Source organism: Ovis aries, chromosome 14 (genome assembly GCF_016772045.2).
Source record: "Ovis aries strain OAR_USU_Benz2616 breed Rambouillet chromosome 14, ARS-UI_Ramb_v3.0, whole genome shotgun sequence".
NCBI classification, from domain to species: domain Eukaryota; kingdom Metazoa; phylum Chordata; class Mammalia; order Artiodactyla; family Bovidae; genus Ovis; species Ovis aries.
In genome coordinates this window covers 47,895,845-47,922,968 of record NC_056067.1, presented here as the reverse complement: position 1 = coordinate 47,922,968, position 27,124 = coordinate 47,895,845, and the positions used below count along the sequence as shown (strand labels likewise).

General features: G+C 49.5%; 2 protein-coding genes across 4 annotated transcripts; both read left to right on the top strand.

Moving 5' to 3' along the window:
* ECH1 (enoyl-CoA hydratase 1) lies at nucleotides 1-9,302 on the top strand. 2 transcript variants are annotated; one of them, XM_004015237.4, is made up of 10 exons: nucleotides 1-66; nucleotides 935-1,136; nucleotides 1,264-1,352; nucleotides 7,151-7,275; nucleotides 7,360-7,408; nucleotides 7,539-7,603; nucleotides 8,179-8,249; nucleotides 8,335-8,406; nucleotides 8,665-8,815; nucleotides 8,999-9,302. In XM_004015237.4, the coding sequence occupies exons 1-10, from the start codon at nucleotides 15-17 to the stop codon at nucleotides 9,101-9,103; spliced, it is 981 nt and encodes a 326-aa protein (XP_004015286.3). In that variant the 5' UTR covers nucleotides 1-14; the 3' UTR covers nucleotides 9,104-9,302. The 2 variants fall into 2 exon arrangements, with proteins under 2 accessions (XP_004015286.3, XP_060254047.1); XM_060398064.1 differs by having other exon boundaries at nucleotides 8,665-9,302.
* A 1,265-nt stretch (nucleotides 9,303-10,567) lies between these two features.
* On the top strand, nucleotides 10,568-18,605 carry LGALS4 (galectin 4). Of its 2 annotated transcripts, none has more exons than XM_042231996.2 (10): nucleotides 10,568-10,671; nucleotides 10,993-11,081; nucleotides 12,714-12,918; nucleotides 15,069-15,203; nucleotides 16,938-16,964; nucleotides 17,090-17,116; nucleotides 17,517-17,546; nucleotides 17,838-17,926; nucleotides 18,121-18,286; nucleotides 18,368-18,605. In XM_042231996.2, exons 1-10 carry the CDS (start codon nucleotides 10,627-10,629, stop codon nucleotides 18,512-18,514), a joined length of 960 nt encoding a protein of 319 aa, XP_042087930.2. In that variant the 5' UTR covers nucleotides 10,568-10,626; the 3' UTR covers nucleotides 18,515-18,605. The 2 variants fall into 2 exon arrangements, with proteins under 2 accessions (XP_042087930.2, XP_027834056.3); XM_027978255.3 differs by having other exon boundaries at nucleotides 17,078-17,116.
* The last annotated feature ends 8,519 nt before the right edge of the window (nucleotides 18,606-27,124 follow it).

Sequence of the window (27,124 nt, the reverse complement as noted above, 5' to 3'; positions counted from 1 at the left end):
ACCAGTCAGTAGCAATGGCGGCAGCGTTTGCGGCTTTTCGGCGATTCGGCGACTTGCTTACCCGGCGTAAGTCACCTCTTGATCTTTAAGGGGTCCGTTGAGCTGTCGTCCTGTCATCGCGACAGCTGGACGGAGAGGCCTGTCCAGGGTCACCCAGGGTTCGAACCCCTTATTAAACTCACGGGTCTATGTGCCCCCATCCAGAGGGCTTCTGGCTTACAGTTGGGCCGCTGACAAGCTCAGTGTACTCAGTCTGGAGTGAGTACCACGATCACAGGGCTTTCTGGGTGGCGCTAGTGGTAAGAACCTGCCTGCCAATGCAGGAGACTAAAAGACGCGGGTTCAATTCCCGGGTCGGGAAGATCCCCTGAAGAAGGGCACAGCAACCCACTCCAGTATTCTTGCCTTGAGAATCCCATGGACAGAGGAGCCTAACGGGCTATGGCCCAGAGGGATTGCAAAGAGTCAGACACGACTGAAGCAACTTAGCGTGCACCACAATCGTGGGTCTGAAGTGATCCTCAGACTGAGGCCACTGATAAATGCACCTGAATCTTAAACTCTGGTGGGGGTGGTGGTGCTTTAGTCACTCCATGGCATCTGGCTCTTGTGACACCATGGACTGTAGCCTTCCAGGCTCCTCTGTCCATGGGATTTCCCAGGCAAGAAAACAGGAGTGGGTTGCCATTTTCTTTTCCAGGGGATCTTCCTAATCAAGGCGGTGGAACCCAGTCCTCCTGCATTGCAGGCAGATTCTTTACCGAGTGAGCCACTAGGGAAGCCCATCTTAAAGTCTATATCCCCTAAACCAAGGCCTCTCATAGGCGTGTGTCCCCCAACCTAGTGTCAACTGAGATGTGTACCCTCTGCCCTTGAAGGTGCTGTGCCCCATATTCAGGGTCATCAAAGGCACTTCCTACCTCTGTCTCCCCAGGACTGACAGCCTCCACCAACCTGGGTCTCAGCCTTCGCCCAATGAGTGCCTCTGCACAAGAGGAAGCCTCCGAAGCATCCCCAGAGGAAGCCCCAGGCCACAGCTATGAGTCCCTTCGGGTGACAGCTGCCCAGAAACATGTTCTGCATGTGCAACTAAACCGGCCTGAGAAGAGAAATGCCATGAACAAGGCCTTCTGGAGGTCTGGCCTGCAGATCCTGGAGGCCTGCCTGCACGAGGAGGCAGGGGCTGAGGGACTGGGCAGGGGAGGGCCTGAGGGCAGGGGATTCCCACCCCGACACAGCCCTTCCTCCTTTCCCCCTCCGCAGAGAGATGGTGGTATGCTTCAACAAGATTGCAGAAGACTCTGACTGTCGTGTGGTGGTGATCTCTGGTGCAGGAAAAATGTTCACTTCAGGTACCAGCTGCTCTCCACACCCACCCCTGCCAGTCTCCCCTGCTCCTGGGAATAGAATAATGCTTCATAATTAGGGTTTTAAGCAGCTTCTAAATTCTGCTTTGTATGCATGCTAAGTCGCTTCAGTTGTCCGACTCTTTGCAACCCATGGACTGTAGCCCACCAGGCTCCTCTGTCCATGGGGATTCTCCAGGAAAGAATACTGGAGTGAGTGGCTGTGCCCTTCTCCAGGGGATCTTCCTGACCCAGAGATCGAACCCATGTCTCATGTCTCCTGCATTGGCAGGCAGGTTCTTTACCACTAGCGCCACCTTTTACTTGGGGAAAGTGAAAGAAAGTGAAGTCACTCAGTCGTGTCCGACTCTTTGCAACCCCATGGAGACCAGGCTCCTCTGTCCATGGGATTTTCTAGGCAAGAATACTGGAGTGGGTTGCCATTTCCTTCTCCAGGGAATCTTCCCGACCCAGGGATCAAAGCCAGGTCTCCCACATTGTAGACAGACGCTTTACCGTCTGAGCCACCAGGGAAGCTCTTACTTGGGGAAGGTCTACTTAAATCATTTTCAAATGTAGAAATTAGTCCAACAAAAGACAGGATCACGGGCTCTAAAGTCTGGGTTTTCAAGCTGAATCTATGGCCTTGATCAAGGCCCTTGACCTCTCAGTCTTTTTTGTGTGTGTCAATAAAATGTGTTGTGATAATTACATGCTTTCTGGGGATTTCCCTATCAGTCAGTCCAGTGTTAGGATTTGGTGCTTTCACTGCAGGGGCCCAGGCTCAGTCCCTGGTTGGCGAACTAAGATCGCCAGCTGCACATGAAGTGGCCAAAACCTTTTTTTCTTAAATACATGCTTTTGTGCAATTAATTTTGAACCTACATGAACTGATTTTCTGTCTGTTGGGTCTTTTGATTGTCCCACAAGTCTATTCTTCAGGTTGGATAATTTCCATCTATCAGGTTCATCATCTCCTTTGTCATCTCTCTTCTGCTGTTAAACCCATCTAGTGATTTTTTTTTTAATTTCAAGGTGTAAAAAACCCAATATTGCAGAGCGCAGTACCATGAGATATGCCTATATCGTAGATTCCACTTTTTTTTATATAGTTTCCATTCTTCTGCTGAAGTTTCATATCTTTTTATTCGTCGCAATCATATTTTTCTTTGTGTCATTCAGCATGGTTACAATGGCTGTTTTAAAATCCTGTCTCCTGATCCCAACATCGGGGCCGCCTTGGGGGTCAATCTCTGTTTATTACCTTTTCTCTTGAAAAAAAAAAAAAAAAAGGGTCTCATTTTCCTGTTTCTTTGTTTTTGGAGTAAGGTTGGATTGCATGTATCCTGGATGTTGGACTATGGGAGAAAATGATGTGGAAATTCTAGATCCTATTACATAATTCCATAGTGCTGAATTTCCTGTTTTAGCAGCTAAGTTGATATCAGTTTTTAAATCTCTTTGCTGGGCTGTAGGTCTGGTTCATGGGATCTCTTGTTATAGACATTTGGGCAGAGCTCATACACAGAATCTGGGGCTCCCCTCTCTGGCTGTCTGCTTTCTGGAATTTTCCCCCCCTCATTTTCCATCAGTTGAGGTCCCCCTGGGCTCTGTCCTGTGGTTCTTCAGGCACAACTTCACCCTGTACTCAGGTTAAATAAAAAAAAAACCAGGTAACTCACTTGGCTGGTTCCTTCTAGAAGAATCTGCTTGGTGCCCTCAGGTAATTGGACCTTGTTCACCTAGGGCACATAGTTGGCATCTGTGGGAGGCTCCATGCCAGAAGTGAAGGGTCACATACACTGATTTCTGCACAGGGCCCAGCCCAGTGCTGGGTACCCGGCGGTGACTGAGATAGCCCCAGGCCCTGCCCCTCATTCAGTGGGGAAGACTGGACATTAAACAATGTACTTCTTTGTGTTTCCTCTCTTTCCTTCTGTGCCCTTGTTCTTTCTGTTCCTCTGTAACATTTTCGCCTGTCCCTTGTTTCCTTTTTCTGTTCTCCTTCATTTCTTTGTTCATCCATTCAACATTCAGCGACATCACTCCAGTGTCAGCCCGCTTCCTGGGTGACACCAGCCTTGAAATAGGACAGGATGAGGGTTCATCTCTAGCTGTGCCAGGCCAGAGGTCCTCATCTTTCAGCTCTTAGTTGATTGTGCCCATTTCGTCCCATTTTCAACCTAAAGGCCAGAAAGAAGACATTCAGTTTAATTAGCAGTTTTAAAGATTGAATGAAACTGCTAATTAAAAAAAAAAAAACCAGTCCAGACTTATTTACATTTGTGGAGTGTCTCTAAGCACTTTACACATGTTAATTAATTCTCACCACAGCCCTATGAGACAAGCTCAGTCATCATCCCCATTTGATAGAGGAGGAAACTGAGACCCACAGAGAGCAAGAAGTGTATCCAGTCCTCACTGTTTGGATTTTTGAATGTGGGCTGCCTGGCTGCAGAATCCTTGCCCTTCACCACTGAGTGACTATGGCCCAGATGTGTGGCAAGCTGATTCAGAGTATTCCTGGCCCAGTAACCAGCCACCTGCCACCTCTACACACCTTCACCTCTCTGTGAGCCTCTGATCTGAAGACAGTGGAGATGCTATGAGCACCCATGGGTGCAGTGGTAAAGAATCCACCTGCCAAGCAGGAGACACAGGTTTGATCCCTGTGTCGGGAAGATCTCCTGGAGAAGGACATGGCAACCCACTCCAGTATTCTTGCCTGAGAAATCCCACAGACAGAGGAGCCTGGCAGGCTACAGTCCATGGGGTGGCAAAGAGTTGGACACAACTTAGCAACTCATCACCCCCCTCATCTGGTTGCATCAAGGATTAAACGAGTTAACAGGCACCAAATGTTAACTCATGTGAAACTTTTATTGATGTAGCTGTTATTCTTGATGATGATGAATAACTTAATTGTGACGATGAATGAGATCTGAAACATTTAGAGGTTCCCAGGGAGCGAGATGGGAGACTCCTCAAAAACAAGTTCTGGCTCTGGAGGGAAAAGACCTCGTGCCATAAGCTGGGGCCCTTTATTCCAAGGGGTTGCAGACAACCACCCATGTCTGAATATCCAAGTAGGGCAGATAAACCAGCAAAGCCAGTGGGAGGAGGTGTCGCAAGTTGCCGAGCTGAGTTTGTTCTGGGAGTAAGCGTGGTTCCCACTGAGTCATACAAGCTTCTCAGACCTGGTATAGAAGCCAGCAGATGCCTGCAGACTGATGCAGGCGGTTCTGGCCTTGGCAGAGATGGAGTGTATAATAATAGGAACTATTGTGATGCCATTACATGCCAGGCACTGCTCAAAGCGCCATGAGCTCTGTCTCTTGAATCCTTGCAGCCCCATGAGCTCTCGGGAGGGTTTTAGCCTCAATTTTCAGAGCAGAGACCCAGAGGATGGAGTGAACTGGCTGAGGTCACACAGAGTTCTTTTTTCTTTTTTAAAAATAATTTTATTGTATTTATTTATTTTTGGCTGTTCTGGGTCTTCATTGCTGCGAGGGCTTTTCTCTAGTTGTGGCGAGCAGGGGCCACTCTCTAGCTGTTGCATGAGGGCCTCTCATCGCGATGGCTTCTCTTGTTGCGGAGCAGGGGCTCTAGGGTGCAAGGGCTTCCGTAGTCGCAGCTCCTGAGTTCTGGAGTGCAGGTTCAGGAGTTGGGGTGCCCTGGCTTAGTCACTCCACAGCATGGGGGGTCTCCCTGGCCCAGGGATTGAACCCGTGTCACCTGCATTGGCAGACGGATTCTTTACCACTGAGCCACCGGGGAAGCCCTACTTTATTTTTATTTGAAGGATAATGGGGTTCTATCCTACTCATATTTAACTTGCACAAACTCAGCTCTGCCCTGAGTCAGCACTCCTCTGCCCTCACTCATTTAAACAAGCTGCAGAGGCCACAGAGCTATAGAGGGTCAGGGCTGTGGCCGAATGTGGGACTGATTTTTCCAGCTTTGTCAAATTGTGCTGTTCAAACAAGCGAAAGGATGAGAATGATTAACCTCAGGGAGAGGTTAATTCTGCTCAGAACCATCCTGTAGCTCCGTCTCACTCAGAGTCAAAGACAAGGCCTCCTTTTGGCCCACAAGGCCCCACAGAATCTGCCTCTGTTACCTCCCTGACCTTGGCTCTTCCTGCTCTCCTTGCTCACTCTGCTCCACTGCGCTGGCCTCTTCCATGGTCCTCGCGCAGACACCAGGGGCACTCCTACCACAGGGCCTCTGCACTGGCTGTCCCTAACATTGAGAACTCTCTTATCCCAGGTATCTGTACAGTTCCCTCCCTCTGGTCCTTCAGATCTTTACTCATATGTCACCATTTCAGTGACAGGGTCCCTGACCACCTGAGTTAATACTGCAACAGCCCTCACTGCACATGGCGTGTGCATGCGCACACGCGCACACACACACACTCACACTCACACTCACACTCCATTCCATTTCCCTCCTTTAATTTTTTTAGTACTTTTCTCCCCTGGACCAAATGAATTTTCTCATTTGTTTGTTTCCCCCATAGAAGAGCAGCCCCCTGGCGGCAGAGGTTGTTATCTGTGTTGTTCACTTATTGAGCACCTGCTGTGTACTAAGCTGTGTTAGGCACGGGGATAGAGTGGGAGGCAAAAAGCCAAACTCCTTGCGCGCACACACGTGCCCGTGCATGTGTATGTGTGTGTGGGTAGCTGACCTCTGCTCGTGGATCTCACATCCTAGAGAGGGAGACAGGCACACAATTATGTGATAACAAGAGGGCAGTGTGGGAGGCATGGCAGAGAAAGGAGATGAAGGGTGACAGGCTGCTATTGAGCCATGGTGGGGAGGGGGGGCCTCCCTGAGGAGGTGGACTTTACCCTGTGGCTTGAACAGTGTGATGAAGTCAGTCTTGAGACCATTGCTGGGGAAAGGCTGCTCTAGGCAGAGGGAGAAATAGGCATGAAGGCCCCAGGAAGGGAATGTGTCGGCATTGTTGTAACAGCTGGTGGAGGCCTGCGTGTAGGTTAGAAATGGGGCTTGTGCAGAGTTGGTAAGGTCCTGGTATAAGACCTCGCATTTTATTCTATATGAGAGAGATGGGTGGATGGGAAGAAGAGAGGGCCCTGAGATGATCACAAGGGCCCTGAGGCTGCGTGTGGGGAACAGAATGTGGGAGCAGGTCAGTGGAGGAAAAGGTCAGACTTGGGATTGTCTTAAGGTTGGAGTGACAAAGATTGCTCCATTTCTGACCTCCCCATCTCAGGAACCATTACTACCTTTGACAAAATTAGTGTTAGTTGCTCAAGTCATGTCCAACTCTTTGAGATCCCATGGACTGTAGCCCAGTCCACAGAGGAGCCAGCCCCTCTGTCCATGGGATTTTCCAGCAAGAATACTGGAGTGGGTTGCCATTTCCTCCTCCACGGGATCTTCCCAACCCAGGGATCGAACCCAGTCTCCTGCATTGCGGGCAGATTCTTTACCACCGAGAGCCGGCTGCATGGCTCTGGGTTTGAAATCTCAGTTCCACTGCTCACAAGCCAGGGTGACCTTGGGCAAGCGACTTAAGCTCCCTGTGCCTCAGTTTCTCCCCCGATAAAATGGAGATAGTAATAGGACCTACCTCAGAGGATCATTGTGAGGCTAAAGTGAGCAGAGACTCAATATGTGTTAACTTGTATTGCCTTCACACCCCAAATGCGACCCCTCCAGAAGACCTGTGTGAGTTGCTTTCTCCACTGTGGTGGTTTGCCTGGCCTATGACCTCTAGTTGGGGCAATGGGTAGGGCCTGGGAGGCTAGGTGAGCCTCCCCACATCTCCCCACCAGGTATCGACCTCATGGACATGGCTTCAGAGCTCCTTCAGCCTGCAGGTGACGACACGGCCCGCATCAGCTGGCACCTTCATAGCCTCATCACCAGATACCAAGAGACCTTCAGCGTCATCGAGAAGGTGACTCTGGGAGTCTAGCAGGGTGTCCCCCCAACCTGCTGCTCCCGGACCAGCCTTGACCCTGCCCCTTCTGTCCCCTTCTAGTGCCCTAAGCCGGTGATCGCTGCCATCCATGGAGGCTGCATTGGTGGAGGTTGAGTCTGAGTCCACCCACCCCAGATCTGTTGCTAGTTAGACTTTGCCCCAAGGCGCAAGCCCATGGTCTGGGAGTGGGGGTGGGTCAGTCCTGTGGTTGTTCAGTGTCTCTGGCCTCTACTTCCCAGGAGTGGATCTCATCACTGCCTGTGACATCCGATACAGTACCCGGGATTCTTTCTTCCAAGTGAAGGTGAGCCATTCTCCCAAGCTTCTGCTCCCTTGGGTCCTACTGAGGTATGAGAAATGAGTGGCAGAGCCGGGTCAGAGCAGGGACGGAGCAAGCTAAAGGGGGTGGGAGTGAGCCTCGATGGCTTCATGGAAAAGTTAGAATTGAATCTTAAAAAGTAAAACTTGGCCACGGGGGACATCAAGGGGAGGTCATGGAGTCAGTGTGAGGTCAAGAGTGAGTCAATGTGTGGGGGAGGGGAAGAGGGTGGGGGTTTTGCTCGAGTCAGCGCTGGAGGGGGTGGGAGGCAGGATGGAGCTCATGGATGGAGGGGTTCAGGGCAAGGCTTTTCCTGGAGATAGATGCAGCTGACTTCAGAGTTGGGAGGACAGGGGAGTTGGAAGGTGGGCTATATTCTAGAGCAAAGGAACCTATATGGGCAAAAGTCTGGATGGGAATGAAAAGGGGTGTTTTGGAGGGGCGTCTCCGAGGTGAGAGTGTGGTGGGACTCAGGTAAATACAGAGTTTCGCTGCCACTGAGGCTGCAGTGGGGACAATACTGGGCAGAAACCAAGCACTAACACTGTCGCTTCCCCCAGGAGGTGGACGTAGGTTTGGCGGCAGATGTGGGAACCCTGCAGCGACTGCCCAAAGTCATCGGGAACCAGAGGTGGGTGAGGGGAGCCTGGGCAAGGGGACAACAGAGCAACTCCTAAACAGGATGCCATCCTCTCGCATGTCCTGCCCTCTTGCAGCCTGGTCAACGAGCTGGCCTACACTGCCCGCAAGATGATGGCTGATGAGGCCCTGGAGAGTGGACTGGTCAGGTAGGGGCTGAGGCCTGTGCTGGATAAGAATTCAGGGGCAGCCAGGCTTGGGTGGGGCTCCTTGGATTCCCATGCACCTTAACTCACGGATTCCAAGTGGCCTCCTCTCTCTGGGTGGAGTCTATTGCCCTGTTCCGATTGGTCCATTTCACCAGCGCTGTCTTCCACTTTCTACTGCGATTGGTCACTTCTTCATCCATCGGAGGGAGAGGAGAGCTCTCCTCAGATTGCCTGATTTCCAATTTCTCTCATCCTCAGCCGGCTCTTCCCAGATAAGGAGACCATGCTTGATGCGGCTTTCACCTTGGCAGCTGAGATTTCCAGCAAGAGCCCCGTGGCGGTGCAGAGCACAAAAATCAACCTGATCTACTCCCGCGACCATTCGGTGACGGAGAGCCTCAACTATATGGTGAGACTCTCCATCCAACCAATCACACCCATCTCTGATTCCCTGAGTGACCAATCAGGGCCCAGCGGCCCTTTACAGGCCTTGTCCTCTGATTGGCTCGCTGCTGTCTCCCTCCCATTTTTTCATTGGTCCAACGAAAATCTTCCTGTATCCTTTCTATTACCGGCTGCCATCATTATCCAGAAATCCTGGAACATGAGCATGCTACAAACAGAAGACATCATGAAGTCTGTCCAGGCCGCAATAGAGAAGAAGGCTCTGAAGACCGTCACCTTCTCCAAGCTCTGAGAGGCCTGTCGTCCCAGGTCTTGGCGCAGGGGTCTGGCTTTGCCCCGCCTCCTGCCTGCATGTTCTTGTTCATGGAAAGGGAGGATTCGTAAAGATGGTCCAGCTTGCTGTCTTCTCAAGTCTCCCAGTTTATACCTTTATGACACATTTCTTCCTGCCTTATCTTTGCCCCACGAACAATAAAGCGTAAAGAACCCGGTGTCCTTGTTGGAAAGAGAGGCGCGGCATAAAGAGTAGGCAGTACAGTGACCCTCGGGGCTCTAAGGACCACGGTTGTGTTGAATGTTGGGAATAGAGGTTTGACCGATTGGGAATGGGAGCTGTGCAGGTGAGGACCATTCAGAGTGTTGGTGGGCAGGCCAGGCCAGCCCTGGTAGAAAGTCATGTGACTCCCTTTAGGTTGACAAGGCTACAGATGGTCTCCCTGCCTGCTTCATGCTTAAGGGCAGAGTCTACCCTGCCTGGTACCCACTCAGTACAGAACATAGTGGGATCCGGTGCTGGAGTGTGGTTAGGAGTCAACTGCTACACACTCTTGGGCCGACTGCCTCACTTCTTTAAGCTTCAAGTTTTCCATAGGTAATCTCAACCTCCTGGGGAATTAGGACTAGGTGCTTTCACTGTGGTGGCCCAGGGTTCAATCCCTAGTCGGGGAGCTAAGATCACACAAGCCTGGTGGCACCGCCAAAAAAATTAATTAAAAAAAAAAAACAAAAACCATCTGGATTTGTGTTTGGAATGAGAGCAAAGTATTATTTTCCCTCTGTCTTTTTAGTGTTTTAGCATTAATTTGTTTCTTGTATATGCCACATCCTATTCTGAATATTTATTTAGTGATTCCTTTCAAGGACCCTATGAGTTTGATACTATTAATATTCTCCCATTTAACAGAGGAGCAAATGGGCAAATTGAAGTGAAGGCACTGACCCAAGATCAAACAGCCAAGAAATGGCAGAGGAAGGAATTCAACCCAGAGCTTCTGGCTCCAGAAGTCAGTGATCTAAAGCGCTACATATATGATACAACGTACATAGTAGAGCTGTGCAGCGGGCAAGCAATAAATTTAGGTCTTTTCACAGTTCTGGGAGTACCAAGAGTGCCCAGGTCCTCCCTGCTTTCACTTTTTTCATTGCCCATCTGTTCTGGGCCACTCCTTTTAGCCTTGCCCTGCCCAACCTTCCTGGCCTCACCTTCCCTCTGCCAACAAAGGTCCAGTCAGGTTTTATGGACTCTGATAAGGGCCAAAGTTCACCAGCACTTCCTCTTTACAAAAGAGCCTAGAGGGGCTCTGAGCTGAGTCGCACCAGGTGTGGCCCCAATGATCTGGATGGTGGTTGGTCACTCCTGAGGCTGGTAAGAAAAGGGAGCCTGGGATGTGGAGAAGACGGACCCCACCATGGACCCTGCCCTGTAGCCACACCCTTATCCTCAGGTATAAGAGCCACCCACCACCTGCTTGCTGCCACCATTCACAACTCCTGCAGCTTTCCTCACAGGAGAAGTCACCAGCCCAGCCTCTCAAGATGGCCTTTGTCCCTGCACCAGGCTACCAGCCCACCTACAACCCGGTGAGATACCCTAACCCCAGGCTTAGCTCCACCCGGACCTCCATGCACCAATTTATCCTCATCCTGAGCCTCAGAGGCACCCATCTGTGACACTTGGGGCTGATTTACCCAGTAGTGACCCTGGAGCCTGACTTACTCCCACTCTTGTCTCAGGCTATTTGCTTCCATCTCTAACTCAGCTCTCTTCATCTCACTGATCCCTCCCACTTTGGTTTTCTCTCTCTTGCTTGATGGAGTGGGGCTGGAGGGGCTTCTGAATAAGTGGTAAGGGCTGCAATAGGTAGATGGCCTTTGAGGCCCCTCACCTGACCCCATCTGCAGACGCTGCCCTACCACAACCCCATACCAGGAGGTCTCAGAGTTGGAATGTCCATTTACATCCAAGGAGTGGCTAGCGAGCACATGAAAAGGTAAGACCCTCCCCTGTGCCAGGCAAGCAAAGGAGGAAGCGGGGAGGGGAGGCGGTGACTACAAACGGGGCTTCCAGCCCAAATGCAGGAGGCCTGCTTCCCTTCCTCCACCCTGGCTGAGAAGAGGACTCTATGTCACTGCATCAGATGGCCTCTCCAGCCCTGGTCTGGAGAGTCCAGGGCTTGGTGATCAGATCAGGAGGGAGACCCTGGGGACTGGGAGGTGTTAGGGAGACTCACTATGACAGGTGGCCCCAAACTTGGGACACTGGATTGGAATTGATGGGCATGATAGCATGAATTAAGATCACAGGCTCAGAACTGGTCCACCTGAATTCACATCCCAGATCTGTCACTTAGCAACAGTGTGACTGGGAAAGCTCTGTGTGCTTTACTTTCTCATCTGTAAAATGAGTTTTGAGGATTCAGTGTGTAAAGTAGTATAATCAGTGCAACAATAACTTAGCTTTTTAAAAAATGTTGTTTTATTAATTTATTTACTTTTGGCTGCCCTGGGTCTTCATTGCTGCATACAGGCTTTCCTCTAGTTGCAGCCAGTGGGGATGACTCTCTAGTGGCAGTGTGCAGGCTTCTTACTGTGGTGGCTTAGCTTGATGTGCAGCACAGGCTCTAGAGCTTGGGCTTCAATAGTTGTGACGCATGGGCTCAGTAGTTGCTGCTCACAAGCTTAGTTGCCCTGGCACATGTGGAATCTTCCCAGACGGGGGATTGAACCCATGTCCCCTTCACTGGCAGGCAGTGTCCCAACCACTAGGCCATCAGAGAATTCCTTAGATTTTTTTATGGCTTTAAAATAGGATCGTTGTTTCTTTGTTCATTTTTTATACATCCACTGAGCACCCACTCTGTGCCTAGACGCTGGGAACAGAGCAGTCAACAGGACAAAGATCCCTGGAGCTGACATCCTAGTAGAGGAGATGGATAAAAAATAAATTTAACTCAAATATACAATTTGGCAAATGGTGATAAATGCTATGGAGACAAGGAGAGAAGAGAGATGGGGAGCAGATGTCGGGGAGAGGATGTGGCATTGTCCCATTAAATAAGGTGGCCAGGGAAGGGAACTTTTCAGCAAAGACCTGAAGGAGGTGAGGGAGGGAGTCTGGGGTGTATCTGAGGTGTATCTGAGTGCAAAGTCCTCGGACAGGTGTGTGCCTGCCCCCTTGCAGTAATTTGTGGGATGCTGATGTAAAGTGAGCTGTGCAAGGTGCTCGGATTTGGGTTTTCCGGATGACAGAGAATGAGATGGTTGGATGGCATCACTGACTCCATGGACATGAGTTTGAGCAAGCTCCAGGAGTTGGTGATGGACAGGGAAACCTGGCATGCAGCAGTCCATGGGGTTGCAAAGAGGACTGAGCAACTGAACTGAACTGAGAGTCCCTCTGGCTGCACGTGGGGAATGGGTTTCAGGAACTGGGGAAGGGGATAAATAGACTTGAACTGATAGATCTAAGTTTGCCGGGCAAACGCAGGAGTCCCAGGGGCGGTCCTATTTGAAACTGGGTGGCGGAAGGGTTTCTCTTAAGGACAGGGAGTGAGCGAAGGGGTAGCGGTGGGAAACTGACCCTTGGAGTGAGGCCAGGGGTACAGCCCTCTGTGTCCCGCCAGGTTCTTCGTGAACTTCGAGGTGGGGCAGGGCCAAGGGGCAGACGTCGCCTTCCACTTCAATCCCCGCTTTGATGGCTGGGATAAGGTGGTCTTGAACTCGAAGCAGAACGGCTCGTGGGGCAACGAGGAGAGGAAAATGAGCATGCCCTTCCGCAAGGGAGCGGCCTTCGAGCTCGTGTTCATGGTCATGACGGAGCACTTCAAGGTCAGAGCCGTGGGGGGCGGGGCCTCCCCTCCCCTCCCTGGGGGCGGGGCCTCCCCGCCCCGCTCCTCCCTCCCTCCTTTTCTTCCTTCCTTCTTGTCTGCCTGCCTGCCTGCCTTTCTTCCCCTACTCCCTCCCACTCGCCGTTTCTTTCTTTTTCCCTCTCTCCCTTTCCCCTCCCTCCTCCTTTTTATCTTTTCTTTTCCTTCTTTCCTGCCTATCAAACAATTCTCTCGTTTTTTTTTAATTTTTTTCTCATTAAAAATTTTTTTAAATAAAAATTCTCTCCTCTCTTTTTCTTATACCCATTCCTCCACCATGGAGAGCCTTCTGACATGTTTCGCGTTTATCATCTTGCCCCTCTGTGTTCTTGCGAGATTCAGATTTGTGTTAGTCGGTTCAGTCGTATCCAACTCTTTGCCCCCCCATGGACTGCAGCCCGCCAGGCTCCTCTGTTCCTGAAATTCTCCAGGCAAGAATACTGGAGTGGGTTGCCCTTCTCCTCAAGGGATCGTCCTGACCCAGGCGTCGAAACCAGGTGTCCCACATTGCAGGCAGACTCTAACTTCTGAGCCGCTAGGGAAACCCAAACACACAAAAGGACGCACGGAATTCTGGGAAACCCTCCCCTCCTGGGCCAGGGCTGATAGCTGTCAACTCCAAGTCTGTCTGCTCCCATCTCCGCCTGCCACTTCCCTTCCCCTATTATTTAACAGCAAATCCTAGATGTCATATATTTTCATTCATAAATATTTTTGTTTTTAAAAACACAGGCAGGCTGCCACTGTCAGACCTAAAAAAATGTTCAGTTCTTCCTTAGGGTCATCACACACCCAGTGATCCCGTCATCTCATGAATGCCTTAATGTTTGACGTTGTCTACATTTTGTTTGAATCAGCATCCCAAAAAGGCCCACATATTGTGATTGATTACTATTATGGGAAATTTTTTAAAGTATTTATTAAAGTGTGACCCAGGTACAGAAAACTGCGTACACAGCTGACTTGTTCACAAAGAGAGCACACTGTGTAACTAGCTCCTAGATGGAGAAACAGAGCCCTCCTAGTCCCCTCAGCCCCAGGGGCGGCCTTGATCCTGATTGTGTGATCTGATCTGTTTCTTCGACTTTGGTTTTTTAAGTGTGTATGCACCCATGCTATGTAATCCCCTCTACTTCCCTCGCTGGTTGTGTGTGTGTGCGTGTAAGTGAGAGAGAGCCTCCCCGTGTTGCTCTGTCTCACTTGGTCTGGCCCTTTTGATGGCTGTCTAGTACTCCCTGTGTCTACCCTCGGAGTTCTCTGCATCCCCTGCCTCTGGCTCCCCATAAATGACATGTGGTGGAGCCGGTGACCATCCGTCCCCGCCTGGCCTGTGAGGGAAGTCTCCTCCTACCTGGACCTTATCTGCCCTCTTATGGGCACCAGATTTCCAACCTCATCACCAGAGGTTAACATCACTGCTTGAGTTCAGACACCAGCACTGGTTCAAGTCTGAGCTTTGCCGTTCCCCAGCATGTGACTTTGAACTGGTCTCCCTACCACCTGGAGCCTCTGCTTTCCTGAACAACAGAGACAGTGCCTGGTCCTGCCTCCAGTCACCATATTGATGTCAGTGGGTCAAGCGTTTGGCATGTAGGAAGCTCTCGGTCCTGGGGAGCTTAGCTCTGTAAATAGAACCTTGATGGCTCAAAGTATTCTGAGATGCGCTAACCGTGCAAGTCTGTGCACAAGATTTTCCACAGTGCCTTTGACATGCCTTCCCAACAATCCCAGAGCGAGATCTCATTTTACAGATGGGGAAAACAAAGGCTCAGAGAAGCTAGTGACTTACCTGAGGTCACACAGCCAAGACCACGTTAGGGCTAGACCTCAAACCCAGTCATTTGGTGCCAAAACTAGGACTCTGATTCAATTTTCCCCCAGTCTCCATCCTCAGTCTGAGTTCTCCATGCTTATCCACCCACCAGTCTGTGAGCTGACTTTTGACCTCAGTTTGACCTTTGACCAGCGGACTTAAGATTCCTGACTCTGAAACTGTGTCAGCTCACCCTTAAGACTTTTGACCCCATGTCAAAAAGCTCCCTATTGCCTGCTTCCTGTTTCTACCTTCCCAAGGTCGTGGGTGCCGACTCTGACCTTACCCCTGCCCTCCAGGTGGTGGTGAATGGGACTCCCTTCTATGAGTTTAAGCACCGGATCCCGCTGCAGATGGTCACCCACCTGCATGTGGATGGTGACCTGATGCTTCAATCAATTAACTTCATCGGAGGCCAGCCTCCCTCAAACCAGGTGTGTGATGTCTCTCTCTCCTGTCTGCTTGTCCCCTTCCTTAATGCTCATGTTTACTTATTTCCTGGGCACTTTCTCTGTGCCAGACCCACTGCTGGGCGATTCCATGGACCCAGTGGCAACCAAGACAGTCTAGTGGCTCTGTCCCAGATGGTGGTGGCCACAGGCAGTCAGTGTGGGGGTGGGAGGTATACAGGGGATTTGGAGAGTCTTTGTTTCTTTTTCTAAGGTATTTGAACCATTTTATACACCATCATTTTTTTTATTTATTTTTACTTATTTTTTGGCTGTGCCACTTGGCTTACAAGATCCTTGTTCCCTGACGACGGATTGAACCCTGGTCCTTGGTAGTGAAAGTGCAGAGTCCCAACCTCTGGACCATCCGGGAATTCCCTGCAGGGTCTTAAGGAAGTACTTTCTGAAGAAGAAATAGGTGTGTGAGCTGAGTCAGAAAGCACAGACCCAGTGACCAAGAAACCCACTCCCAGGTCCATAGTGAACGATTGGCCACCAAAACCCAGGCACTAGAACCCCCCAGCAGCACAGCTTGGAGCAGCTCAAACTCCATACCCCTGGCATGAGCTTTAGCTGAGGGCTCTCCCCTTCCCAACCTGTGAGTCCCCCAGTCCCTCCCAGGGGAAAGGACTCTCTGACAATCGTCAGCCCCATTCTACAGATGTGGGAACTGAGGCACGGAGAGCTTAAGTAACTTGCCCAAGGTCTTGGACCTTGTAATTGGCAGAGGCACAGATCAAACCACTCGCTCCTCTGCCTCCCCAGTGAGGAATGTCTTCATCCATAAGGTAACCTCGGGCCTATGGTAACCTCATTTTACTCTTGTGCTCCATCAATGTATTTTATTATTTTTTTGAATTTTTATTTATTTATTTTTGGCCTCACTGCCAAAAATGAGGGAATTCCCTCATCAATGTATCTTTAAAAAAAAAAAAAAAAGGGAATTCCCTGGTGGTCCAGGGATTACGACTCTGTTCTTTCACTCCTGAGCACTTGGGTTCAATCCCTGGTCGGGGAACTAAGATCCCACCAAATGCACAATACAGGCAGGAGAAAGAAAAAAAAAGAAGCTATTTTTAAAAACTGGCTTAACACGGAAGTTCAAGGCAGAAAGGAGTTCATTAGAAACAGAGAGAAAGGGTGAAGAAAAATTGTCTAGATGAGGGAAAAGGTTTTGCGGGCACAAGAAGCCACAGTTGAGAAGGTGAGGGCAAGTGAGAGAGAAACAGAGGCAGGGAGAGCCAGAGACCGCGAAAGACAGAGTCTCACACAGCCTGAAACAGCCCGAGACAGACAGGGGAGGCAGGAACTTGACTGGTAAAAGCACCCTGCTGGCCTCAGGGTGGTCACATAGAGTGAGGGGCAAATCATGGTTGGCGATGCGGTGAGCAGAGTATTGTGTGGACTTGGGAGGTGTTCTGAGGGTGCTCACTTTACTGCGGAGGGAGGAGAGGAGTGGATGAGGTTCCTGGGATAGCAGGAAGCCAGGATGGGGCAGGCATAAGAATAGAATTTATCAGCCTTGTCCTAAAGGGGTGGGGTGAGGTGCACTGATGATCCCTAAACTTGATGAGTTCTCCGCCATGAATGAGCCACCTGGGTATACCCAGAGTTGCCATGGATGGTGGTGGTGGGCTGCCCTGGGGCAGGCATCCTTGACACCTTCCAGGCCCTAGATTGGGGCCCCCCTCATTGCCTCCTTCTCTTCTGTGCCCACAGATGCCCATGCCTGCTCAGGCGTACCCAGTAAGTACCTGCTGGTGGGTGATGGACTTCCCCTCGAGGTGGGGGTTCAGGGGCTGAGGAGGCCCTGGGCCCCCCAGCCTCTCACCACTCATGTCTTCCTTCTATCCACGTCGAATCCCGGACAGTACTATCAGCAACAAAGCAGACTGCCTGTAAGTGGGACGGTGTATGGCCATTCGGGTACTGGGTGGTAAGAGCTGGAGGGTGGTCAGATCGGATCCCCAACTGTATTAATCCAGCACCTAGAGATATGCCTGCATGTGGTAGTAGTTGTTGTTTAGTCGCTTAGTCGTGTCTGAATGTTTGTGACCCCAGAGACTGTAGCCCGCCAGGCTCCTCTGTCCATGGGATTCTCCAGGCAAGAATACTGGAGTGGGTTGCCATTTCCTTCTCCGGGCAAACTTCCCAACTCAGGGACTGAACCCACATCTCCTGCGTTGGCAGGTGGATTCTTTACCTCTGAGCCATCAGGGACAGCCCCTGTATGCCATAGATGTGCCCTAATTTTTGTAGAATATTACAGAATAGTATCTCTTCTTCCTCACTTCACAGACCATGGAGGGACCCCCAGCCTTCAACCCGGTAAGGTCTCTGGCGGGAGTTTAGGGTGCTGTGGTGGGCAGATTGTGGGAAAACAGGAGTGGGAGGTCCTGAACCACTGGGAGCCCTGAGAAGTTCGGAAACAGAACGGCCAGAGCACATTTGGGACGGGAGGTGGGTGGGGAGAGGGTAGAATTGGTGGTTGGAGTCGGTGGGGCTTGGAGGTTTGGAGCGTTTCCCAAGATAAGTGAATGCTCCTCTCTGAAAATTCATCCCTGCCTCTGGCTTCTGGGGACCTGAGAGATGTTGGGATATTGTGTTTTCTTTCTACAGCCCGTGCCATTTAATGGGAGACTGCAAGGGGGGCTTATAGCTCGAAGAACCATCATTATCAAGGGCTACATACCCCCCACAGCCAAGAGGTACAGAATCCAGATTGAGGTGCAGAATCTCTCACCATCATCGCTCAAACCTAGGAGTCTGAGCCCTCAACCCCCTCCTCCATTGGAGACCCGGGTGTCCAGGCCCCAGCTCCCTCCTTCCTTGGGGAGCAAGGTGCTCCCCCAGCCCCCCTCTCATACCCTCATCTTATTCCTGCCTTCCTCTCTGCCCCTAGCTTTGTCATCAACTTCAAGGTGGGATCCTCTGGGGACGTGGCTCTGCACATTAACCCCCGCATGACCGAGGGCACAGTGGTTCGGAACAGCTTTCTGAATGGCTCCTGGGGATCTGAGGAGAGGAAGGTCCCCTACAACCCGTTTGGTCCTGGACAGTTCTTTGATGTGAGTCTGGGGCCTCTTTCCTTGCTTCCCTCCGAAGCGTCAGTCCTGGCCCTGGCCTCATGCCTGCCCTTCTCCCTGCAGCTGTCCGTTCGTTGTGGCGCAGATCGCTTCAAGGTCTATGCCAACGGCCAGCACCTCTTCGACTTCTCCCATCGCCTCTCAGCCTTCCAGAGGGTGGACTTGGTGGAGATCCACGGTGATGTCACCTTGTCCTACGTCCAGATCTGATCTATCCCTGGGGCCATAACCCTTGGGAACACAGAGGATGATCCTGTAGGACCCTTTCTAAGCCCCTAATAAAATGTCTGAGGGTGTCTCATGAGTGTATGTGACTCCGTTCACTTCCCTCATTGTCTCTTTCTTTTTGATTCAGTCATGGCCTGTCCATTCAGCCATCCAGCCATTTGGTCATCCATTTTCTCATCATAATAAATCTAGGCCTTTGAGTGTATCAACCCATTCACTCCTCACAATGCCAGTAGGTAGGAACTATTACTATCTTCCATGTGTAAATGATGAAGAAACAGGTAAAGAAAAATGAAGTTCACTGCCTAAGGTCACAGAGTCCATAAACGGCAGAACCAGGATTCAAATCAAGGTGGTCTGGCTCCCAAGGCTACGTGCTCAACCACTGTGTAGTCCTGTAGTGGGAATTCCTAATAATGTACTTTTATAGCCTTGAGAAATTTCGCAGAAATAGCACCTGAAAAAACAGTATATATTAAGAAATCATGTTAATGACTATCTTTCATGTTTTTCTTAAGAATAATCACCTTGTTACAAACCCCAAGGCCAGACCCAGAAGGGAATATGACTGGGATCATGAAAGCATGGACCTTGAAACACCGGGTTGGCACCAGGCATGAACGCTGCCTATGTACTTGCTAATTGTTCCCGAGACTAGCCCAGAAGGGAACAGCCTGGGATAAACACAAGGAAATCTGGACTAAGTCAGTGTAGTTCATTAAGTTTAGAAGTACGTAATTAACATAACATGTGTCTTGAGAAAGATAAGATCTGAGAAAGTCTTGTAGTCTGCAATTAGGAATAAAAGCTGGACCCAGAGTGGACTCTGCCCCTCAGTCCAATAGAGGCTGAAGTTCCCCTGACCCATTGCACCAGATTTCATGTTCTGTCTTCATTCTCGTCACATGCTCCTGGACCACTACGGCAACATAACCTGTTGTCCTATCCACCACTATATCCATCTAACCAAAAGTCCATAAATCTATTCAACATCCAAATATCTGCTGCTGCTGCTAAGTCACTTCAGTCATGTCCGACTCTGTGCGACCCCATAGACAGCATCCCACCGGGCTCCCCCGTCCCTTGGATTCTCCAGGCAGATTCTCCAGGCAAGAACACTGGAGTGAGTTGCCATTTCCTTTTCCAATGCATGAAAGTGAAAAGTGAAAGTGAAGTCGCTCAGTCATGTCTGACTCTTAGCAACCCCATGGACTGCACCCTACCAGGCTCCTCCATCCATAGCATTTTCCAGGCAAGAGTACTGGAGTGGGGTGCCATTGCCTTCTCTGTCCAAATATCTAGCCACTCGCTAATCCATTTATCCATCTGTTCAGCCATCTTTTCATCCAACCCTTCATCCATCCACCCATCCATTCATCTCTCCACCTATCTCTCTCATCATCCAGCAATATTTCTAAAACAGTCATGCAAGCGTATGTTCATCCATCCACCTAAATATCCAACCATTCATTCACTCATCAGTCAATCTCCCTCTCCATTTATCCATTCAGCTATCTGTTCATCCGCTCGTCATCCAATCCTTCACCCATCCACCTATTCAAGCATCTATTTGCTCATTTACTACTCCATATGCCTATCCATTCAGCCATCCTTACATCCAAATTTCATTCATACATTCACCTCTTCACTCCTTCATTTGTCCATGCAATTCTCTGCCTTACAGCACATCCATCCATCCCTCCATTTGTCCATTCACCTCTCCATCCAGTCATCCGTGCATCTCTCCATTTATATCTATCCAGTCATCCCTTCATCTCTTCATGATCCATTCCCAACTGTGTACTCACCCATTTATCTCTTCATATGTCCACCAACCGTCTGCCATTTATTCAGACATCCCTTTATCATCAGCTTTGTGTTGATTTAGCAAGTCATTTATGTATACTTTCATGCATCCGTTTATTCCCTCTTGTTCTTTTACTCACTCACTTGCTTGCTCCCAGTTATTTGTCAGTGCCCACTCAGTTGCTCATTCAGTTTAGTGTCTCATTCATTCATCTAGTCTAGTTCTCAAACAGTTCTACATCGCAATCTCCTGGGGAGCTTTTAAAAAATATTGATATCTGATCCCACCCCATGATTAGATTAAACTATATAAAAACTATATAAAAATTGTTATTAAACCATAGTTTAATAGTTTATATTACACTATATAAAAATACCATTTTTGTATGTTTAAAAGTGCTTAAATATCAATCGTTCCATATGTTCCAGCCTGGTATATCAGTAGCAGGTTCCAGGCATCAAGATGTTCATTTAGTTCTCCAGATGATTCTGTGGATTGGTCAGACTCTGATAAAAGATGTTCTGGGGGCCCTCAGACCCTGGATGGATGCTAGGAGGAGTCAGGAAGGGAGGAGGGATGACCTGGGCAACCTCCAGGCCGAGGCTCCTCCTTCTGGACTCTCTCTGGTCGCACTGAACAGTCACTGCCCAGGAATGGCCATGGAGATACACATCAGGGGCTTAGGGAGAGGGGCCCCCAAAGAGCTGGGGAGGTCGTGTCTGGTTCTGTATCACTGCTGCAAAATGTCTGAAGAAATAATGGCTGCAAATGTACCCAATTTCATGGAAGACATTAGATTCTAGATCCAAGAAGCTCAATGTGCTGCAAGGAGGATAAATACCAAGAGATCCGTACCTAGACCCAGCACAGCCAAACTGCTGGAAGGAGGAGAAAGGACAAGGACAGTCTTGAAAGCTGCAAGTGAAAAACAGCTCCACACAAACAGGGGAACAGCATGTGTTTACAGAAACAACTAACTGTTCACAGAAACAATGGAGGCCAGAATGCAGCTGAATGACTTATTCAGAGTGCTAAAGAAAAGAAAACTGTCAATAATTCTATATTCAACAAAACTAGATTTTAAAACTGCAGGCAAGGGACTTCCTGGTGGTCCAGTGGTTAAGAATCCTCCTGCCAATGCAGAGGATGAGGGTTCAATCCCTGGTTGGGGAACTAAATTCTCACATGCCCCAGGGCAGCTAAGCCCACGGGCCACACCACAGAGCCACAGAGCTGTAACCCATTTGCCACAGCTACAGGGAAGCCAGCATGCTGCAACAAAGGGTCCTGCAGGCCGCAGGAAGGTTCCGCATACCACATAAGACCCAACACAGCCAAAAATAATAAAATAGCTCAATAAATATAAAAAAAAAAAACTGAAGGCAAAAAAAAGACATTCTCAGGTAGACAAAAATCAGTTCATTGTGAGCTGATCTACCCTGTTGGAAATGCTAAAGAAAGTCCTTCACTTTGAAAGAAAATGACATCAAATCCGCAGGAAGAAAGAAATGAAGAATCCTAGACATTATAAATATGTGGATAAACATTTTTTAAAATGACTGTTTTTCTTTGTTTTTTTTTTTTTCTTTAAAAATGTGATTGTAAAAGTGGAAATTATAACACTGTGTTGTAGAGTGCATGACATATATGGATGTGATGTAACAACAGTAGCACAAAATAAGGTGGGAAATGGAGATAGGTTGGAACAAGTCTGCTATATTTTACTGGAATTCAATATGTATTCACCTAAAGTTGACTGTGATAATTTACAGTGTAAATATTGTCATCCCTAGAGTGACCATTTAAGAACCAGCTTTCAAAATATATAGTTTTTTTAAAAATCAACGGAGGAATTGAAATAGTATACTAAAAGTTGTTTAACACGGAAGAAGGTAGTGAAGGAGTCACAGAGAGTGAAAACAGACAGCAAAACGGCAGCCATAAAGCCAACCATATCAATCATGACCTCAAGCGTGAATGAAATAAACATTCCAACCAAAAGTCAGAGACCATCTGTGGTAGTTAGCTTCCAAAGTGGCCTCCAACGATACTCACACCCTTGTGTGAACACCTCCCAAACTACCAGTGTTGCTGCGTGTGACTAGAGGAATATGGCAGAAGCAGCGGCACAAACTGGGTTATGAGACGCTGCAGCTTCTGTCTTAGCTTGTTCTGTTGGCGACACTTTTCCATCACTCCTCCCCGAGGAGTCAGTAACTTCTTGAACAGTCCTAGGTAAGTGTTCATGTGGCGAGAGACGGAACTCCTGCCAGCACTCACATGCGTGAGCCCTCTTTGGAGAAGCTCTTCCAATCCCAGTCAAGCCTTTAGAATAGGGGTTGCAAACTTTTTCTATAATGTTCTGTTGTTTGGTTACTAAGTCGTGTCAAACTCTTTGCCACCCCATGGACTGCGGCTGGCCAAGCTCCTCTGTCCATGGGATTTTCCAGGCAAGAACACTGGAGTGGGTTGCCATTTCCCTCTCTAGGAGATCTTCCCAACCCAGATTCAAACCAGAGTCTCTTGCACTGGCAGGCAGATTCTTTACTGCTAAGTTGCCAAGCCACATAGTAAACCCGTTAGGCGTTGTGGGTGACCTGAAAAATTCCTGAAATCCACTGGTGAAGCACAAAAGCAGCCAATAGGCAATACATAAATGAAAGAGCATGACTATGTCCCAATAAAACTATTTATGGACACTGAAAAGTGAATTTCACATCATTTTCAGTGTTGTGAAATATTCTTTTTTTTTTTCACTTTTTCCCAGCTATTTTAAAGTGTGGAAATCATTCTTAGATTGTGAGTCTTACAAATACAGGCATTGGGTGGATTTAGCCCACTACCATAGTTTGCCAAAACTTCTTTCAGATGATAGCAACTTCACTGATAGTTTGACTGTAGCTTCATGAAAACTCAGCACCACAACCACCTAGTTAAGCCACTCCTGGACTCCAAACTTCAGAAACGGTAAGACAATAAATATGCGTTATTTTATGATGTTAATGGGATAATCTGTTATGAAGCAATAGATAATAATACACTGTCAGCCTGAATAAGAAAGTCAGACCCAAGCATATGCTTATTTGTACTTTAGATCTAACTTTTTAGACATAAAAAAGTTGAAAGTAAAAGGATAAGAAAAATACCATGCTAACAGTAAGCATAAGAGAATGAGGACAAAATTGGTATCAGTGCAACAGATGTTAAAAAAATTTTACTAGAGACAAAGAAGAACATTGCATAATGATACAAGGGTCAATACATCAAATATACACACCAAAGATACACATGTAGGGAACTGCCTAGAGCTCCAGTGGTTAGGACTTGGCGAGTTCACTGCAGCGGGGCAGGGATTCTATCCTTGGTCAGGGAACTAAGATCCTGCATCCCCAGATGCATGGCAAAGACAAACAAAAAACAAACAAACAAAAAAAACCCCAAACACATATATATTGCTAAGTGACCAAACCAAAGTGAGTAGGTGGAGAGCTCAATTTTATGCAGGGAGAGGCGGGAAAACTGCATATGCATGAGTTTAGGAGTATAGAGAGGACTTCCTTGGTGGTCCAGTGGTTAAGAATCTGCCTTGTAAAAAAAAAAAAGAATCTGCCTTGTAATGCAGGGGACACTGGTTCCACCCCTGGTCTGGGAAGATTCCACGTGCCAAGGGACAACCGGGCTGGTGTGCCACAAATACTGAAGCCCACGTGCCCCAGAGCCCATCGTCCACAAGAGAAGCTATCACAACTAGAGTAGCCCGAGCCCCGGAGCTAGACAGTAGCCCCGCTCACCACAACTAGAGAGCAGCAATGAAGACCCGGCACAGCCAAAGAGTAAGTAAATAATAAAATATTTATATATATTAAAAAGGTAGATAATAAAACATATTTTAAAGCAAGAAGTGCAGAGTTTTAGAAAGAAACACAAGAAATGAACACATTGGTAACAGAAGTTTATTCTTATAAAGGAGGACTTTCATATGCATGTTTTATATATTTATATTTTTCTGTTTTGAAATGACAAACACAAAAAGTTGTAAGCACAGTACAAACTTTTTTTTTCCTACATGCATTTGAGTGTTAGTTGCCAATATGTTGCCTGATCGCCTTCAAATACTTTACTGGGTATTTCCACACAAACAAGAACATTCTCTTGCATGTCCACTGTAAGGCCACAGTGAAAATGAGGAAATCTACGTGGATGGATGCTGCTGCTGCTTACTACATACACTTACGATACAAATTTCCAAGTTTGCGGTGGAAAGTAGTCATTGGCACCATGGTAATTGCGATTGGGGTCTTCAGAATAGGTGATAGTTATCCATCAACCCACTCCAGTGTTCTTGCCTGGAGAATCCCAGGGATGGGGGAGCCTGGCGGGCTGCCGTCTATGGGGTCGCACAGAGTCGGAAATGACTGAAGTGACTTAGCAGCAGCAGCAGCAGCAGCAAGCTGCTAGGAGGGGTTTCTGTATGTGTGTACATGTGTGTTTAGTTGCTCAGTGGTGTCAGACTCTTTGTGACCCCATGGACTGTAGCCCACCAGGCTCCTCTGTCCATGGGATTCTCCAGGCAAGAATACTGGAGTGGGTTGCCATTTCCTCCTCCAGGGTATCTTCCCAACCCAGGGATCAAGTCTGGGTATCTTGTGTTGCACGCAGATTCTTTACCATCTGAGCTACCAGATCTCTTCTGTGTGTGTGTGTGTGTGTGTGTGTGTGTGTGCGTGTGTGTGTGTGTACATGTCTCTGGTAGCTCAGATGGTAAAGAATTTGCCTGCAATGCGGGAGACCTGGATTCGATCCCTGGGTTGGGAAGATCCCCTAGAGGAGGGCATGGCAACCCACTCCAGTATTCTTGCCTGGAGAATCGCCATGGACAGAGAAGTCTGGCAGGCTACAGTCTGTGGGGTCACAAGTCTGACACGACAGAGCGACTAAGCACAGCAGGTATATATCCTTGAACAGGCAAAAACAAAAACAAAAAAATGAGCCCAGGGGACCAGGGGAATTTAGACTTTCCCGGGTCTTCCACTGGGAGAGGGGAGCCTTCATTCCACGATTCATCCAGAGACACACTCTCAAGAGCGCGACCTGGGGTGGGGTGACTTCAGCCGAAGGGTCTCAAGGGCCAGAAGAAATGGGTCCAGAAAAGGCTGAAGCCCCGCGCAGCAGGGCTTGGTCTTCCCACCAACCTAGGTTCAGTCGGGAGCCAGTCCCAGCTTGCTGAGCCTCTGTTCTTAAGCGAGGCTCAGCAAGTTTTAAACTTCTGTAGCGGACATGGAATTTTCCAGGCAAGAACACTGAAATGGGTTGCTATTGCCTACGCCAGGGGATTTTCCCAACCCAAGGATCAGAACCCACGTCTCTTACATCTTCCATGGACACGGAAGCTGGGTGCATCCCGCCAGAGGCGCGGCCCTGGACTTTTCCAGAATCCAGCCCAGCCCTCCGTGCGCGGCTGGCACCCTGCACCCTCCCGGCTCCATCTGCAGGTGACAGCCCCGGCAGCTGCGAGCGCCTCGCTGAGGGGGTTGGGGGTGATCGCGTGGCCCTGGCTACCCCCGCCCCCCACCAGAGCCCTTCAGTGGCGGCCCAGAGAACCCCTGAAACCAGATAATCCCAACCTGGAGGTCGCGGGGTGGGAGCAGTTGGGGGAGACTGGGCGTCTGCAGGGACCCAGCTCCCCCTTTCCCGTAGAATCTCGGGTAAGACCGGGTAGGGGGGTGGGACGCTCGCGGCCGTCGGGTGAGCCCAGGAGGACGAAGTGTGTGGACCCACTCGACATGGGAGACTCGCCCTTCGCGTCCCGCCTCTCCTCCGCCGGGAGGCTGGCGCTCCAGTGCGCTTCTGCCCGGAGGCACAAAGGGCGGGAGCCTGTCCCGACCCGACTGCCAGAAGTCTGGGAAGCAGGCGAAGTCCGATTTGCTTCCGAACCGCTCGTGAAGCCAACTGCAGCCGCCTGGAGGTGGGGGAAGCTGGGGAAAGACAAGAAGCTGGGAATCCGCGCAGGGAGCCTGAGATTCACTCACCTGAGGTCCCCAAGGGACCTGATTGCAGACGAACCGATTGGGGGGTCTGTTACACCCCCGTAAGGGGGCGCCAAGGGAAGGCTTGTGTGTGTGTGTGTGTGTGTGTGTGTGTGTGTGTGTGTGTGTGTGTATGTGCTCAATCGCTCGGTCGTGTCCAACACTTTGCGACCCCATGGACTACAGGCTTTTCTGTCCATGGGATTTCCCAGGCAAGAACACTGGAGTGGGTTGCCGTGTCCTCCCGGGATCTTCCGACCCTGAGATTGAAACCGCGATTCCTGCCTTGGCAGGCTGCTGGAGCCACCAGGAAAGCCAAGGCAGGGCTCAGAAAAGGAAAGTCGCTCCGTGTGTCCGACTCTTAGCGACCCCATGGACTTTATGGTCCATGGAAATCTCCAGGCCAGAATCCTGGAGTGGGTAGCGTTTCCCTCCTCCAGGGGATCTTCCCAACCCGGAGATCGAACCTAGGTCTCCCGCATTGCGGGTGGATTCTTTACCAGCTGAGCCGCAAGGGAAGCCCAGGAATACTGCAATGGGTAGCCTATCCCTTCTCCAGTGGATCTTCCCGACCCAGAAATCGAACCCGGGTTTCCTGCACTGGAGGCGGATTCTTTACTCAATTATCAGGGAAGCCCATGAGGGAGGGTCCCTCCAAACTCTTATCGGCTCACCCTCATCGCACTACCACCTGGCTGCTCCGCAAAGTGCAGCAGGAAGGCGAGTCAAAGCCCCACCCCCACCAGATCGCGACCCTCC

What these genes read in the sequence shown, in the direction of transcription:
- LGALS4 (XM_027978255.3), top strand. Translation starts at nt 10,627, where the DNA reads ATGGCCTTTGTCCCTGCACCAGGCTACCAGCCCACCTACAACCCG. An exon ending in GCCAGCCTCCCTCAAACCAG is followed by an intron (nt 15,204 to 16,937) that starts GTGTGTGATGTC and finishes CTGTGCCCACAG; the next exon opens with ATGCCCATGCCTGCTCAGGC. An exon ending in GTCCTGGACAGTTCTTTGAT is followed by an intron (nt 18,287 to 18,367) that starts GTGAGTCTGGGG and finishes TTCTCCCTGCAG; the next exon opens with CTGTCCGTTCGTTGTGGCGC.
- ECH1 (XM_060398064.1), top strand. Translation starts at nt 15, where the DNA reads ATGGCGGCAGCGTTTGCGGCTTTTCGGCGATTCGGCGACTTGCTTACC. An exon ending in ATGAACAAGGCCTTCTGGAG is followed by an intron (nt 1,137 to 1,263) that starts GTCTGGCCTGCA and finishes CCCCCTCCGCAG; the next exon opens with AGAGATGGTGGTATGCTTCA. An exon ending in CTGGAGAGTGGACTGGTCAG is followed by an intron (nt 8,407 to 8,664) that starts GTAGGGGCTGAG and finishes TCTCATCCTCAG; the next exon opens with CCGGCTCTTCCCAGATAAGG.